We start from the raw sequence: 16,450 nt of genomic DNA, 5'->3' as shown, positions 1-16,450 counted from the left end.
TTCACTTGCAAAGAATTGCAAATCAATTACCTGATGTCTTTGTTAATACAAAAAATGTAACAAAGTCACACATACAAGTAGAAAATACCCCAGTGAAGATCGATGTCCCTGCAGGACCATATAATAATTTACCCGCAAATGAATCTAAAATACGCCAGAAGCGTGGCCGACCGATTGGTTAAAGGATATAGTACCCAGAAAAAGAAAGGTACAAGAAAAACAAGGTTTGAAAACTCTAGAAGAAGAAACCTTACATCAAAATGAAACAGATGTGGATAACGTGATCCATGAAGAATCACAACCACATGAAAATATTGAAACTTCAACAAATTATTTGATATCTCGTAAAATATGGGATCGTAGAAATACGAACATCGATATTGTGTTCGCACTTAACATGACTCTTGATATCATGCAAGGTATTGATGATCCCAAACCACAATCTGTTAAAGATTGTCAACAAAGAAATGATTGGCCAAAATGGAAGGAAGCTATACAAGCTGAATTAGATTCTCTAGAAAAACGTAAAGTGTTTGGACTCGTAGTTCAAACACCCAAAAATGTAATCCCCGTAGGATACAAATGGGTGTTTGTGCGAAAAAGAAATGAAAATGGCGAAATTGTAAGATACAAAGCCAGACTTGTAGCCCAAGGTTTTTCTCAAAGACCTGGAATCGATTACGAGGAAACATATTCACCTGTGATGGATACCACCACTTTTTGATTCTTGATTAGTTTGGCTGTATCAGAAAATTTGGATATGCGACTTATGGATGTGGTCACTGCATATTTATATGGTTCACTTGATAGCGACATATACATGAAAATCCCTGAAGGATTTAAACCATCAGAATCAAGTGATACAAATCCCAAGACCATGTTCTCAATTAAATTGCAAAAATCGTTATATGGATTAAAACAATCTGGGAGAATGTGGTACAATCGCCTTAGCAAATATTTACTACAAGAAGGTTACACAAATAATGCTATTTGCCCATGCGTTTTTACAAAAAAGACGGATGAGGGTTTTGCAATCGTGGCAGCATATGTAGATGATCTAAATCTTATAGGAACTCCCGAAGAGCTCACTAAAACTGCCAATTATTTAAAAAGTGAATTTGAGATGAAAGATTTGGGAAAAACAGAGTTTTGTCTCGGATTGCAAATCGAACATTTATCAGAAGGAATATTTGTTCATCAATCTTCATACACAGAGAAAATATTAAAACACTTTTACATGGACAAATCACATCCATTAGCATCACCAATGGTCGTACGATCACTTGACACTAATAAAGATCCTTTTCGTCCACTTGAATATGGAGAAAATATCATTGGTCCTGAAGTACCATATCTTAGTGTAATTGGTGCATTGTCATACCTTGCAAATTGTACTCGACCAAATATAGCATTTTCTGTCAACCTTCTAGCAAGATATAGTTCATCTCCAACCCGAAGACATTGGAATTGTGTAAAACATATATTTCGTTACCTTCGTGGTACAACTGACATGAGATTATTTTATTCGAAAAAATCAAATTTATCTTTAATAGGATATGCAGATGCAGGCTATCTTTCAGATCCGCATAAAGCCAAATCCAAAACGGGTTATGTGTTTACACGAGGGGACACCGCTATTTCATGGAAGTCAACAAAGCAAACTTTGACAGCTACATCATCAAATCACTCTGAAATCATTGCAATGCATGAAGCAAGTCTAGAATGCATATGGTTGAGATCTATAACTCAACATATTCAAGAATCATGCGGACTACCAACAACGAAAGATAGCCCGACGACTATTTTTAAAGATAATACTGCTTGCATTGCACAACTAAAAGGAGGCTATATCAAAGGCGATCGAACGAAACACATTTCACCAAAGTTTTTCTACACGCACGAACTTCAACAAAAAGGTGATATTGATGTCCAATAAATCCGTTCAAGTGACAATGTAGCTGATTTATTCACAAAGGCATTACCGACATCAACATTCAAGAAATTGGTGCAAAAGATAGGGATTGGTCTCACTTCAACAAAAAGGTGATATTTTTTAAATTTTAAATTATTTTTTGGTCATTTTCATTTGTCTCACTTCTCTTTTTTCCCTCATTTTGGGTCTAACCAAACACATATTTGGGTCTGTCAGACCCAAAAACAAATGCTTGGGTCTGACCAAAATTTGCCAGGCCCAAACACATGTTTGGTCAGACCCAAACACAAGTGCTTGGGTCTGACAGTAGACCCAAGCACAAGTTGTCAGACCCAACTGGCGCGCTGCGAAAAGCATTCTTCCGCGGCGCGCCGGCGCTGCGGAAAGACCTAAAGTGCGCCGCGGAAAATAGGTGCGCAGAAAAATCAAAATCAGGATGCGAAACATAATGGGTTACGCTGATTATCAATTCCATAATACATGTTTATTTGTAACGCATTTATTTTTATTTTTAGCTGCTCTATTTGTCAAAAAAAATTAAGTAGGCAAATAATTTTTTCGCTGCTAATTTCACAAGTTTGATCAATATTTACATAATTTTTATCTGTAATTACATAATTTTGACCAATGTTGACATATAATCGTACATGTTGCAACATATGGATCCACTAATTTCACAAATTTGTTCTAGCATTTTAACATATGAATCCTCTAATTTCAAAAGTTTGACCGATAATTACATAATTTTACACGTAATTACAAAATTTTGTCCAATGTTCATTGATAATTGTACATGTTTTTATAGTTTATCAACTAATTTTACAAGTATGTTTTATATTCATACATGTTAACTTATGAATCCGCAAATTTTACATGTATGTTTTAAAATCATACTTTTTTTAACATATGAATCTGCTAATATCACAAACATGTTACATATAATCGTATATATTTTACAATATGAATCCGTTAATTTTACAAATATGTTCTATAATCGTACATGTTTTTAAAATAAGAATCCATAATTTGACAAGTATGTTCTATAATCTTATATATTTTAACATATGAATCCACAATTTATAACATATATATCCGTTATTTTCACGATTATGTTATATAATATACATGTTATAACATATTAATCGACAAATTTCACGATTATGTTATATGACTATACATATTGTAACATATCAATAATCTAATTTCATGATTATATTATATGATTATACACATTTTAACATAAGAATCAACCGATTTCACTACTATGTATTATGATTATACATATTTTAATATAAGAATCGACTGATTTCACGATTATGTTATATGATTATACATATTGTAACATATCAATCAATTAATTTCATGATTATATTATATGATTATACATATTTTAATATAAGAATCAACCGATTTCACTATTATGTTATATGATTATACATATTATAACATATAATTTGACTTATTTCACGATTATGTTATGTGATATACATATTGTAACATATGAATCAACTGATTTCATGACTATGTTATATGATTATACATATTGTAACATATTAATCGATTAATTTTCACAATTATGTTATATGACTATACATATTTTAATATAAAAATCAAATTATTTAACGATTATGTTATATTTACATGTTTTTGAAAATAAATACAATACCCCTTCAAAAAATAAAAATAAATACAATACATGATCTACCGTCAACCAAAAAATATCCATGGTCTACTCAAGATAATCTTGGTTCTAGTATGGTCTAACATGGTCTACCCAATGGACAGACCATGTTAGACCATGAGAGACCCAGAACTCTTCACAATTCTGAGTCTGTTATGGTCTAACATGATCTACCCAATGGGCAGACCATAGGTAGACCATGTTAGACCATGACAGACCTAGAACTTTTCATAATTCTGGCTCTGCTATGATCTACCCAATGGGTAGACCATGTTAGACCATGGCAGACCCATTACTCTTCACAATTATGGGTCTGCCATGGTCTAACATGGTTTACCTATGGTCTATCCATTGGGTAGACCATGTTAGACCATAGCAAACACAAAATTATGAAGAGTTCTGGGTCTGTCATGGTCTAACATGGTCTATCCAGTTGGATAGACCATAAAAAACCCATAATTCTTTTGGGCAGACCATGGTTTATACCCACAGACCCAGAATTCATTTGGGCAGACCATGGTCTACCCAAAAATCCTGCACTATAGATCTCGTCCATGGTCTTCCATTTTTTTTTGGTTGATCCATTTTTGGATTTTGAGAACAAGCGTGCAGCGAATTTTGGAGAAGAAGATGACAGATTATTAATTAACTTAACTAATTAAGGTAATAGGTTTAGTTTTAGGTTAAGAGAGTCAACTCCTTTTTTCTTAAAAAAAAATTCAAGATCCTTATTTTTTAAATAATACCCATGGGAGTCCTATTTTTTTAACCAGCCCATTTTGAGAGGAAAATATTTTATTTACACTGGCTACAGTGACACACATTATGTGTGCGTAACTAATAAAATGTGATAGTACCAATTGTAGAAAAAAAAATTAGATAGATGATAAGAAAGCAAAGAAATTTACTATAATAAAACATAAAAATTTGACTGAGATATGAAAAAAAAACAAAAATAGTAGCAACACACCCTTGCATTGGAGAAAAAACTTCCTATCTTTGCTTGATATTTTGGCTTTCAGAATTGGACGATTCAATTATTTTCTACTTTTTGAAAAAAAGTTGTTATGGAGACGTGGGAAGGTGGGATAGAGAATGAAATAGGGTGATGTAGGCAAAACGTGAGAAAAGAGTTAAAGTGGGGTAAAATGGAAAAAAAACATGGTGTCCTCTTGTCATACCAAATACAGTTATTATATACCTCTCGGCAAATCCATGTATAACTTATCTTATCCAATCACTCTTTCTTCTCACCATATTATTTATCTATACTAGCGGTAGTGGCACACGCTATGCGTGTGTAACAAATAAAATATGATGTATATTTTAATATATATATATATATATATATATATATATATATTTTATATGACATACAATGTTTGACATATTAAATAGTGCATCTCATTATAAGTTTTATTTTCCGAAGTAAAATCATTAACAATGTGTTTGGATGTCTAAAAAATGGAATTTGGAATTGGATTTGGAATTGGAATTGGAATTGGATTTGGATTTTAAAATCCATGGAATTGAAATTTCATTTTGTGTATGACAAAAAGTTAAATATATTTTGGAATTTGATAGTATAAATTTTGAATAAATGATATTTTATAAAAAAAATTATAAAAAAAGTTAAAATTTATAAGTAAAGTATATGAATTTATTATTAAAAATAATTTTATTGCTTTATAAACTCAAATCCAATGAAATCCCGTGAAATCAGACCAATTTTGTCAAGATTTCACTTAACTAATTGAAATCCTATGAAATCCCACCAAATATCAATCCCGTTTTAAAATCTCAAGTTGTCAAACACTAAAACGGTATTTTCAATTTCAAATCCCACCAAATCCCGTTCAATTCCCGTGATCCAAACACAGTGAGTCCAAGCTATTTACTTTCAAATCAAATTTGACCACATAATAAAAAAAACTATGATAAAGAAAACTGAAGATGTTAAAAAAATTAAATTTTTCTTAAAAAAACCCATAAAAACTTGATAAGAACACGATAAAGAAAATTGAATATCTAATAACAAATCATAAATAATATTCTAATCCGCAACAAATCTAAGTACATAGAATAGGATATAGAAGAAAAAAACATTATATCAGAAAATTAAATTATGAAAATACGAAATAGTGAATTGTAAATGGTTTATTACCTCTCCCAAGACATTCGGGTCCTAACCACTAAGCCCACGAATATAATCGGCATTTAACCTAATTTAGATAGATGATAAGAAATCAAAAAAATTCCGATCTTTACTTGATATTTTGGCTTTCAGAATTGAACGATTCAATTCTTTTCTACTTTGTGGGAAACAATTGTTTTGTAGACGTGGGAGAGAGATGAAACATGGAGTGAAACGCTTACTACTAATAAATGCGGAAAACTTTTTTTTTTTTTTTTTATAAATATACATATACGCCCATACATATATGTATAAACATTAAATACTGCTAATAAATAAAATTCTTAAAATAAAAGCTTAAGTAAATAATAGCATTGAGCCACTGAAAATCTCACGTCGTGCTGAATAAAATGATAATAATAATATCTAAGTAAAAATACACAAATCTCGAATGCGAAAACTGAAAATAAGAAACATGTTTTAAAAATTCTTGAAAGTATTCAAACATGCAAAAACTCAATGCGACGGTCACGGGGCCACTGCCATGCTCACTCATACGTCCTCGCCACCAGTAGGAGCAACATAAGAATTATACTCACCTGCACCATATAAGTGTAGTGAGCCTAGGGGCTCAACATGTCTAATCTTTTATAACGAGGGTTAAAATAATGCATCACATAATCATACTAATACATATATCTTACGTGGACATGCATGCATGATCTTAAAATAATGCATCATAAAATTATTCATCATCTGACATACATACATCATAACTAATCATACATAACATAATTGAGCATGTCATCATCATAAAAACTGAGTATGGTCATATCCATGAATGTGACTAATAACCGTGCCGACTGATCAGTCTAAAGAACCAATGTACATGGCGATGAATAAATCCACCTCTATGCTGGTAGTAAACTACCTCTGTGCCAGTGGTAAAACCACTTCTATGTCGGTAGTAGAACTACCTCTGTGCCGGTGGTAAACCACCTCTATGCCACTACATCACTTCAATTTCCATAAAAATATTTTTCATGCTCAATTTTTAATCATAAACACATCATAAAATATTTCATGTATGCATGCACTTAAAATATGTCCGTAATATATATTTAATTAATTTTCATAATAAATATACTTATACTTAAAATAAAATTCATGCATAAAAATAATTAAATATATATTTCGGACTTAGTTATTTTTCATGGGTTGGTCCAGACTGCTGGTCACTCACTCTAAGCCCATTAAACTTAAATAAAAGCCCAATAGAAATAAATTCTTAATTAAATGTCATTATTCATAAATGGGCCTAAATAAAAACATTTAAGACTTTAACTTAAGCTAAGCCCAAAAATTATATTTTAGCTCAAATAACTTAATTAAACTTAACCGGGCCTAAATAAAATATTTAAACCCATTAACCTAATTAAACCCAATAAAACTCTAGACTGGCCCAAAGATCCACTGACTGGCTCAAAAATTCTCATGGGCTCTCAAATCCATAAAAATCATTGGGCTAACTTAAATAAATTATTTAAGTCCAAATAAAATTATTTGGAGGCCCAAATAATTTTTTTATTAATTTAAAAACCCAAAAGCCAATTAAATAAATAAACACTAAAAAATTAAAATACCCGAGCCCGGCCCACCTAACCCGGACCCGGACCGACCAAACCCGACCCATGACTTGACTGACTTGACCCAGACCCAAAACACCAAGCCCGGCCCGCCTAAAGCCTAGACACAACCTTAGCCTTTCTTTTCTTAATCAGCCCTGAGCGACTTTGGAAAAACTGCCCGTGCTGCCTGCTCCGGCCACCTTTGGACGTGAAACCACTGCCCATACCTAGCCAACATCCAGACGGTTCTAACCCAACAAAGTTTACCTCAAACGGAGCTCTGTAGAAGGAGAACGAATCAAAACAATCTACCCCTAGTTTCTGCTCACGCACAGAACGCGACCAGAAACTTCAGGTCGTTCGGCCGCTTATCTCCGGCAACCAACGGCCGGAGGCCCACCTGTACTACCTTTTTATCTGTCTTGCGGTTCTAACCCAACTGGAACCAAGCCTAAAGTCGACCTGTGGACCGAGAACGAGTCATTTTACGCAGACCGCTCAAACTGCGACCTGTTGTGCATCAGAAGCAAAGGGCTTTGATTCCAGCCCATTACAGCCCCAAACCCTGACCAAGCTCGACCCTAGGGACCCTAAGGAAACTTCTCTGGACCTGGACCAGCAGCCATGCTTGTTCCATGACAAAAAAACGTGAGAGATGCCACCAAACATAAAAGAAAACGAGTTGCTCCAATATATAATTTAATATCTTGCATGCATCAGAAAAATCGAAGTAAAAACCTTATAAATCTGTCATGAAACGTATATATAGCTTATATGGTGTATAAACGAAGGAATTAAACATGCCTTTTGATTTATTAACGAAGGTAACCGCGTGTACAACTCCGGGACGACGAAACGACGAACAACTTGATAAACTCCAAGGATCGGCTATGGTGCTCTGGAAATCTGCTGTTGGTTGATGGAATGGAGGGGGGAAGGACAGTGGAGGCGGCTGATAGGGTTTACGTAGTGTAGGAAATGATTTTTGGGATAAAATTTTGGGTAGAAAATAGGTTAATAGATAATATAAATTAATTAGGTAGATAATATAACATAAACATAAAATTTTAAACTTTTAAAAATACATACTAATCCGATATAAAACATAAATCCCGAAATATTAATTTAAGGGAGTTTGAAAAATTAATAAAATTCATTAAAATGACTTATTTTGGCTAAAAATCAACCCTTAAATAAATATATAATTAAATACTAAAATTTTCTTGACAAAATATCATAAAATATTATTTTAAGGCTCATAAAACTCATAAAATATTTTTGGCTAAAAAGATTGGCATTTCGTCCGTCCACGGTCCCGTCTACGCGATCAAAATAACTTATTTACTCAAAAATCTAAGAATACAATAATTGCGGGTTAAATGCTAAAATAAATTTAAATCATGTATATAATTCACATAATAACACATAAATGTCATTTAATCCAAATATAAATTTTAAATAATTATTTTCCTTAATTATGCATGCGAATTTACGTATTAAAATTTTCGGGTGTTACATGGAGATGTGGGAATAAATTAAAAGGTTGGAAGTTATAGGAGAGAGATGAAACATGGAGATGCGGGAAGAAATTAAAAGGTTGGAAGTTATGAAAAATTTATTTTCTCTTTGCCCTTTGACAACCGTGTGCAAAAAATTTATGACATGAGAAGAGAGTTAAAAAGAGGGGTAAAATGGGAAAAAAATATGGTGTCATCTTGTCATACCAAATATAGTTTTTTATGTATTTCTCATGTATTATAATATAGTAAAGATATTGTTTATTTATTTTACATCAATCAAATCATTAATCATTTATCTTATATCAATCAAATCATTAAATTTAAATTACTATATTACCCATATAAATAATATTATTCATATTTTATTTATTTTTAAAAGGACAAAATAGTAATTTATCATTCTTATATAAAATTTAATCAATCAAATCAAAATTAAATCAAATCAACTATAATCTATCAATCAAATCAATTACTTTATTAACTATCATTTTTTATTTATTTTTTATTACATTTTATTATTTATCCAGATACTATTTATCCTATCATACGAACCAAACGTTAATATAGACAAAATTGATCTGTTTCGCGAATCACGAAAGACGGACTCTATTTTTTACGAGTCTTGTCAAATAAGATACATGTATTGTTAAATTATTTTTGACATAATAAAATATTTTTTTATAGATTATATCAAATAAAAACATCTTTCTCACAAATTAACTCATCAAATCGTCTCACAAATATTTTTGTCTAAAAAATATTCTTGGTATTGATCATCAAAAGTGGGGAAAACTTGATATCATGATCCAAAATGATAACATTTAATTTTAATTGTTCTATTTTGCTTGTTTGAAAATGAAGTTTATCATTAATCATTGGATTTGAACATATTATAATCTTTTGTTGAACTCCATTGAATTAATATAATCAGAAAGATTTTGAATTAAAGAATAAAAATATAACTTCCTATTAATTAGTATATTATTTTTCTACTAATTTAAATACTATTCTTTTCCAGAAATAAATAAATGTATGAAATGAGCTATTGAATTTTCACTCTCGTCGAATATCAAAATAGAATGTCGCAGGCTGGTTCATGAACGGTTTTCTGATACAAAGAAAATTTCCTCGGGACACTAATCAGAACATATGCGATCTGGCCAGGATATACCAGAAAAATGAACTATTAGCAGATTTCATAACAACTACTTTGGGTTACAGATTTTAGGCATTATTCCGTCGAACTAACTAAAATCAAAGGCTTGAAGGCGCCTTTCCTTCCTGTTGAAGCGTGTATTCTTTCTTCATTTGTTCCAAGACATTGTCGTTTGTGCTACAAGAAAAACAGAAACACTGTCAGATCTTTTATCCAGACAAACTGTAAGAAAAACAGAAACAAAAGAAGAGGTCTGGTGTTAGGAATGTTCAACCTGCGCCCTTCCAAAATAGTGCTTATGTGATGCATACATTATATCGCACATATGATGATTGATGATGAAGACAAATGATGAGGACCATTAAAAGCTGGAACAAAATATATATATATATATAACTTAGGGATGAACAAGTTAGCATCTTGATAAAGGCAGCACGTACAATTAGTAAGAATAGAGTCATATGACATCATTTTCAAACAAACCCTTAGAGAAATTGCCAATTCTCTGCTACTGCCAGTAAGCTGTTAAAAAACATAAACTTGGACAAAACTTTCTTCCAGAAATTTCAACTATAATATAAACCAATAAATTCTTTTAAAGCACCTTTAAAACAAATAAACTATATATGCATATCATGGAGCTTCCAAAATCTTTTGGGAATTGAAGTCACAGACTTACTACTGATGGAGACATTCATTCAATTCATTGGCTTGTTTGCGACATTTCCAAACAACAGATAAGGTTCTTCCTGAAGCACATTCAGCATATTGTTTTGTGTAGCGATCACAATCTTTCAATGCCTTTTGCTTCATTTTACTGCGCAAAGCTGATGTTATCGCGAAATAAATATTTGCATATTGCAAGTTACTCAAACTATATAAAGCATAGTTGCACAAAAATATGATACCAGCATCATTGGCAATTCACAAATAACATAATCTCTTTTTTTCCCATTTTTATGACTGCCTCTTGAATTGGCCAAGTGTGCCAAGTACTCTAGCACTTCCTCAGGGTGAAACCTACCATCTCCTATCACCCCAATGTCGACTCTAATCATTTATGGTTAGACTATACTCACATCTTCAGAAATCAAAATATCCGCCAAAATTCATATGTATTCATATTCTCACCCACCCAAAAGAACTGTCCCATACTCAGGGCGGAGTTAGTGAGGTTGGGGATTTTGCCTACACCCAAGTGTTAAAAAATTTAAATGTTTATAAATATTTTTTTCTAAAAACATAGATTTCGCTTGCTAAATACATAAAATCACCCCAAAAATAAATCTTTACCCCGCCAACAAACATAATCCTAACAAGACCCAAATTTGGAAATAACCCGGTCACAAACATCTCGAAAGGGGACACCACCCAGGTGTTGTGGGCTACGTTTGGATTCAAAGTTCGAAACTCACAAGTTAAAAAGAATCAGCTAAACAAGATAAAGCGTAATAATTTCATCCCAAACTGAGAGAGATTACCAAGTAATTAGATACAAGATTGAATCAAAACAACCCCATAAAGCAACAACTTATTCCCCCCAGGAAAATGGTGATTTTTTTAGCCAGATTTTACCTGCACGAGGGTTCAGTGAGATAACAAATGTAATGACGCTTGACTAATTGAAGTCGAGTGAGGTAGGGTTTGGGGTTTAAGAGATTAATCTAGAATCAATCGATAAACATTGTACCTTCTTCAACTTTCTTCTTGACGTGATTTTCTCTGGCTTCTTGCACATATCCCATTTTTTGCAGATTCGTTGTTCAAATCCACTTCTCTTCTTCTTCTTCTTCTTCTTCTTCGTTTGGATCACTTCTTGTTCTCTGCTCTTCTCAACAATTCATTTTCTTAGGTAAAATCTTAAAAGCGTGTGTACATTGATGGAGTTGTTACTTCTTAATTCAGAATCGTGTCTATTATTTCAGGTGAGAGATCGGGCTTATTGTCAACGGATTTCTGCAATTTTTTTAGCTAATTATACCGATTCCATAAATTTGATGAGACAAAGAGAAAATTAATAATAATAAAAAATGTAGTATCGAGCTATCACGGCAATCAAATCTTTTAAATCGCACAACAACTCAAGCGTCATGGTTCGATCGTTTTATCCAATATATCTATTGCACCCAACAAAAACTTAGATTTAAAAATTATATATCAAGACAAAAATAAATATTTTAATTTGGAAATTTAATAATATCGATTATTGGACTTCGAATCTATGTCCTTTCAAAAGTTTTAAAAACCAAACAAAAAAAATGTTTTCAAATTGACTCTTTAATTTATAATTTACAGTTTTCGTTTTTGGAAGATATATCAATATCATGATGTATGACCGATAGAATTATTTATAAATTTATATTTATGATACTTAAACATAATGTAGGTTTTTGTGAGACGTGTCGATCATGTTCATACTTACAATAACAAATAATATTTATGATATATGATAATGTTATAATTTTTTATGGATTTGGTAGGATATTTATTTCACAAAACTTGATCAATGAAACGAGAAAAGTTTTTGTGTTTAACATATTGGTTGAAAATTTTAATTTTGTGCACGTGTGTGTCTGTATTTATCTATGTGTATCTTCAAACTTCAAAGTGTCTCGTTGTCTCTTTTAAACATGAAATTACTTGAATTTTATTTTATACATAAATAAAAGATATATATTATGACAAAAAGTAAAATTTCTGTAAGATAGTCATCTATAATTGTGAGAGAGATTGATACGGTTCATATTTACATTGAAAAATAATATTTTTGACATAAGATATAATAATTGCTAATAAATTGGATCTAATTGAATGTTTTTTCCACAAAATTGACTTTGAGATATTTACTACTTTTTACTGTTATGATATTATTATTTGAATATGAATCCAATTAATTACATAAAAAAATTATACAACCATGCAACGCATGTGAGAATTTTTGTAATCCGAGATGTTGGAAATCGTCCGACATCCCTTGCTTTTTGGAAAATTGCAGATGATAAATATTTTATAATATGTACTAAAAAAGAGGCACCAATATCAAATGAGTCGTTGTAGTATAGTGGTGAGTATTCCCGCCTGTCACGCGGGTGACCCGGGTTCGATCCCCGGCAACGGCGATATTTTTGTCATGTTTTTTGTTTGTGTGATATTGGGCCTTAGCCCACTCCACGAAGCAAATGAAGAGGGAAAATGTGTTACAAACTTTGTCTATTTGGCATTTTGATCTAAAAAATCGTAATTCCATATTTTGGTTTTATGGTTATTTTTAGGTTTTTGATCTAATTTTTAGATTGTTATTCCATATTTTGGTTTTATGGTTATTTTTGGGTTTTTGATCTAATTTTTAGATTGTTTATGCGGTGGAAAAAAATGTTGATATTATCGAAAACATTATCATGTCTGTGAAAAAGAATCAAATACTAGAAAATAACCAATTTATAGACCAAAATGATTCTTTAAGTTCGTCTATTATGTGGATTACAAATCATACAAGTTTGATTAATTTATTATATCACGTCTTTATTTTCTAGTATCATATCCGCGCTATGGCAAAAGATAACCGAAAATCATTAAATAACAAACATATATAACGTTTAAATAATAATAAGATCAAAACACAAACCAGATCACAGAGTTAGATTACCATTTTGACCATTATCATAGTATACTGCTCGAATATGGCTTGTGGTTCTTTCTCCAAAGACATAGAAATCTTAAGATGTCAGAATATTTTCAAAATAATATGTAAACCAAGAGGCATAAGTAACACAATGTGAAACCATTTTTCAAATATTTCACATGTTGATATCAAAACCTTAAAACACTAAGCAATTCAACATTTGAGATTCATAAGTAACACAATGTGAATATTTTTCTGCCGTAAAATGAATGAAAACCAAAATTTTCACATGAATATCAAACTACGAGCTCAAAAGGGAAGCACCCAAAAAACAACTTTTCAAGTATGAGAGCTATTGAAATTTACGAGTGACTCCAAATTTTATGGCAACAAGTAAATTAAACTACGTGAAGGGCTTATATATTTCTTATTGTCTTTCGCATGTGGACAATTCTACAAGATGCACTTGAAAGGACAAAGACATAGCTTAATTATAAAATATCATTGTGATCTCAAAACAAGTAAGCTTATGATGTGTCTTTTCAATGAATCATTCTAAAAAAATTTAAGCTTGTAGAGGATATTCACATAGAATATTAATGATCTCACAGTGATATTATTTCTCTCATTTTCTACAAACACAAGTGGTTAGTTATGCAAGTAGAGAAAATAAAGTTTGAACTCAAATCATTTTTCGAATAAATGGATTTTATATTTGAAATTATAAAGCGCAAGTATATGGAAGATACAATTGCAAGTAAAAAAATCATTACTCCCCCTATCTTCATAATATGAGCAAAAAAAAAATTTAGAGAGCAAACAAAACCTTTATAGCAAATGAAACCATTTCATAAATTTTTAAAAATGTGAAATACACAAATAAAAACACAAAATAACTAATCTCAACTCAATCAAAATATAAAACATTTATGAGACATATTCAACACATATAAGTATCGAGTTGAGTAAATAAGCTTTCACCAAGAATAGACAATATCAACTCAAAGTTTCAAGCAACACAAGATCAAGATGTATTTGCCAACTCAAATATTTATGAAACGTTTAAGAGTCCCTACTTAGTCATTAAGCACAATCACAATTGTAAGAGAAATGACTAGACATTTTTAATATCAAGACATGTAACACAAATAGAACATCAAGATGACAATCAAACTCAAAAGCTTTCTTAAAACTAATTTTAGACCGAGTGTTCCAAGTTTTCTTGACAATGTGTGGCTCAAATTTGAATTTATTTGTCCCTTCTATTGATGAGTGCAATATCCTCGAGCTTCTTGGCCGCAAAAACATCAACTTTTGTGCATGCCTTGGTTTCTGTCGCAGCTTACATGGTTCATATTTAACCATCCAGGATGCAAATTTTATACCGCTATGATCCTATATGAGTCTAGTTTGCAATGCAAAAAGCAGTTTGTCATTTGGACACTCAAGTCAGGAGTTATGTCATTTTTCTCATGGTAGCTGCAAGTTGCCAGAAACTCAACTAGGCATATATATGTTATACAAATCTCAAAATCTAAAATTTTGAAAATAAAATCAGTTTCAAATTCTCTTTCAAGAACGATCCGCTCTAATACCACTTGATAGGATAAAAAAGGTGTCTAGAGGGGGGTGAATACACACTTTTAAAATATTTTGAGCTACAATAACTCGTTCTTGAAATGTTCAAAAATAAACCGAGCACCGAGAGATTATATTGAGTTTGGTTACAAAATCAAACGATATACACTCAACATAATCTTTTAAAAACCTATGAAGCATTTTAGAAATCGTTTGAAGAGATTGCAAGTTGAGGTAATAAAAACATTTTGGTTGAAGTATTTTATCAAACAATTTGTATGAAACATTTTGACACCTTAAAGAAAATATAAAATGCTTCAACAAAACATCCAAAAACAACAACAAGAAGTAAATGCGATAAAGTAAAGAGACACAAATTTGTTTATGGAAGTTCGAAGACCAAATCCTTCTACATCTCCTCTTTTTCTGTTTCCGAAAGGATTCCACTAGAAGACTTTGAGTATTACAACTTTTTGTAACTACCTCACTCCAATCTTAGGACTTACCATGCCTAAATTGGAACTCCTAGTCTCTCACTCTCAAATGGACAATAGTCCAAACTTCATTACAAAGTTTACAAAGATTTGCACATTGTGTAACATCTTTGTGCAAAGAGTCTCACTCAACTATTATATGAAATACATATCTCTTTTTTGTGTGAGTGAGTTGGGGTGTGAAGAACTTGATTGTGAAAGCTCAATAAATCTTTCGTGTTCTTCACACCAAGGGCAAGTTGTCAACTAGCTGATGAATCTGTTTAGACGCCCTTCTTCTCTCTTTAACTTTCTAAATGATGTTGTATTTATAGTTTTCAAGAGAAATATATACGTTAGATACAATAATATGACCGTTAGTAATGTTTTTGTACTGCTTATGTCATTTAAACGATCATATTCACGCTTCTAGCCACTTTCCTCACATTCTGCTGATTTTGGGCTCTACTGAGGCAGTAACCATTGGTTGTCTACTGGTTTCAACCGCTACTAGTTGCATCGGCTACTGGTTTTCGGAGGCTATTGATTTTTAGGGGCTACTAGTTTGAACTCTGCTGTATTTTAAAGTCTACTGATCCTTTCAACACTTCTGATTTCTATATCGCTATTTTTAGTACATTGTTCTCTTGTTTATATCTCTTGATTCATTAACTTCTGGTCAAAGTGATAAATATGAAAGTTGTATCCTTTATCTTGTCTTTCCA

The 16,450-nt window shown here is 31.6% G+C and overlaps 1 protein-coding gene and 1 non-coding gene across 2 annotated transcripts; one reads left to right on the top strand and one right to left on the bottom strand.

The window, feature by feature from the left end:
• Positions 1–9,917: 9,917 nt before the first annotated feature.
• Positions 9,918–11,913, bottom strand: LOC140892427 (uncharacterized). Its single transcript, XM_073301304.1, has 3 exons — positions 11,743–11,913; positions 10,732–10,879; positions 9,918–10,229 (listed from the first exon to the last, which is right to left on the bottom strand). Exons 1-3 carry the CDS (start codon positions 11,795–11,797, stop codon positions 10,151–10,153), a joined length of 282 nt encoding a protein of 93 aa, XP_073157405.1. The 5' UTR covers positions 11,798–11,913; the 3' UTR covers positions 9,918–10,150.
• A 1,186-nt stretch (positions 11,914–13,099) lies between these two features.
• Positions 13,100–13,171, top strand: TRNAD-GUC (transfer RNA aspartic acid (anticodon GUC)). Its single transcript has one exon. It is a non-coding gene; the product is annotated as a tRNA-Asp (tRNA).
• The last annotated feature ends 3,279 nt before the right edge of the window (positions 13,172–16,450 follow it).

This window comes from Henckelia pumila, chromosome 3 (genome assembly GCF_033568475.1).
Source record: "Henckelia pumila isolate YLH828 chromosome 3, ASM3356847v2, whole genome shotgun sequence".
In the NCBI taxonomy this organism is placed as follows: domain Eukaryota; kingdom Viridiplantae; phylum Streptophyta; class Magnoliopsida; order Lamiales; family Gesneriaceae; genus Henckelia; species Henckelia pumila.
The sequence above is the reverse complement of the archived record's forward strand: the minus strand, read 5'-3'. Positions and strand labels throughout refer to the sequence as shown.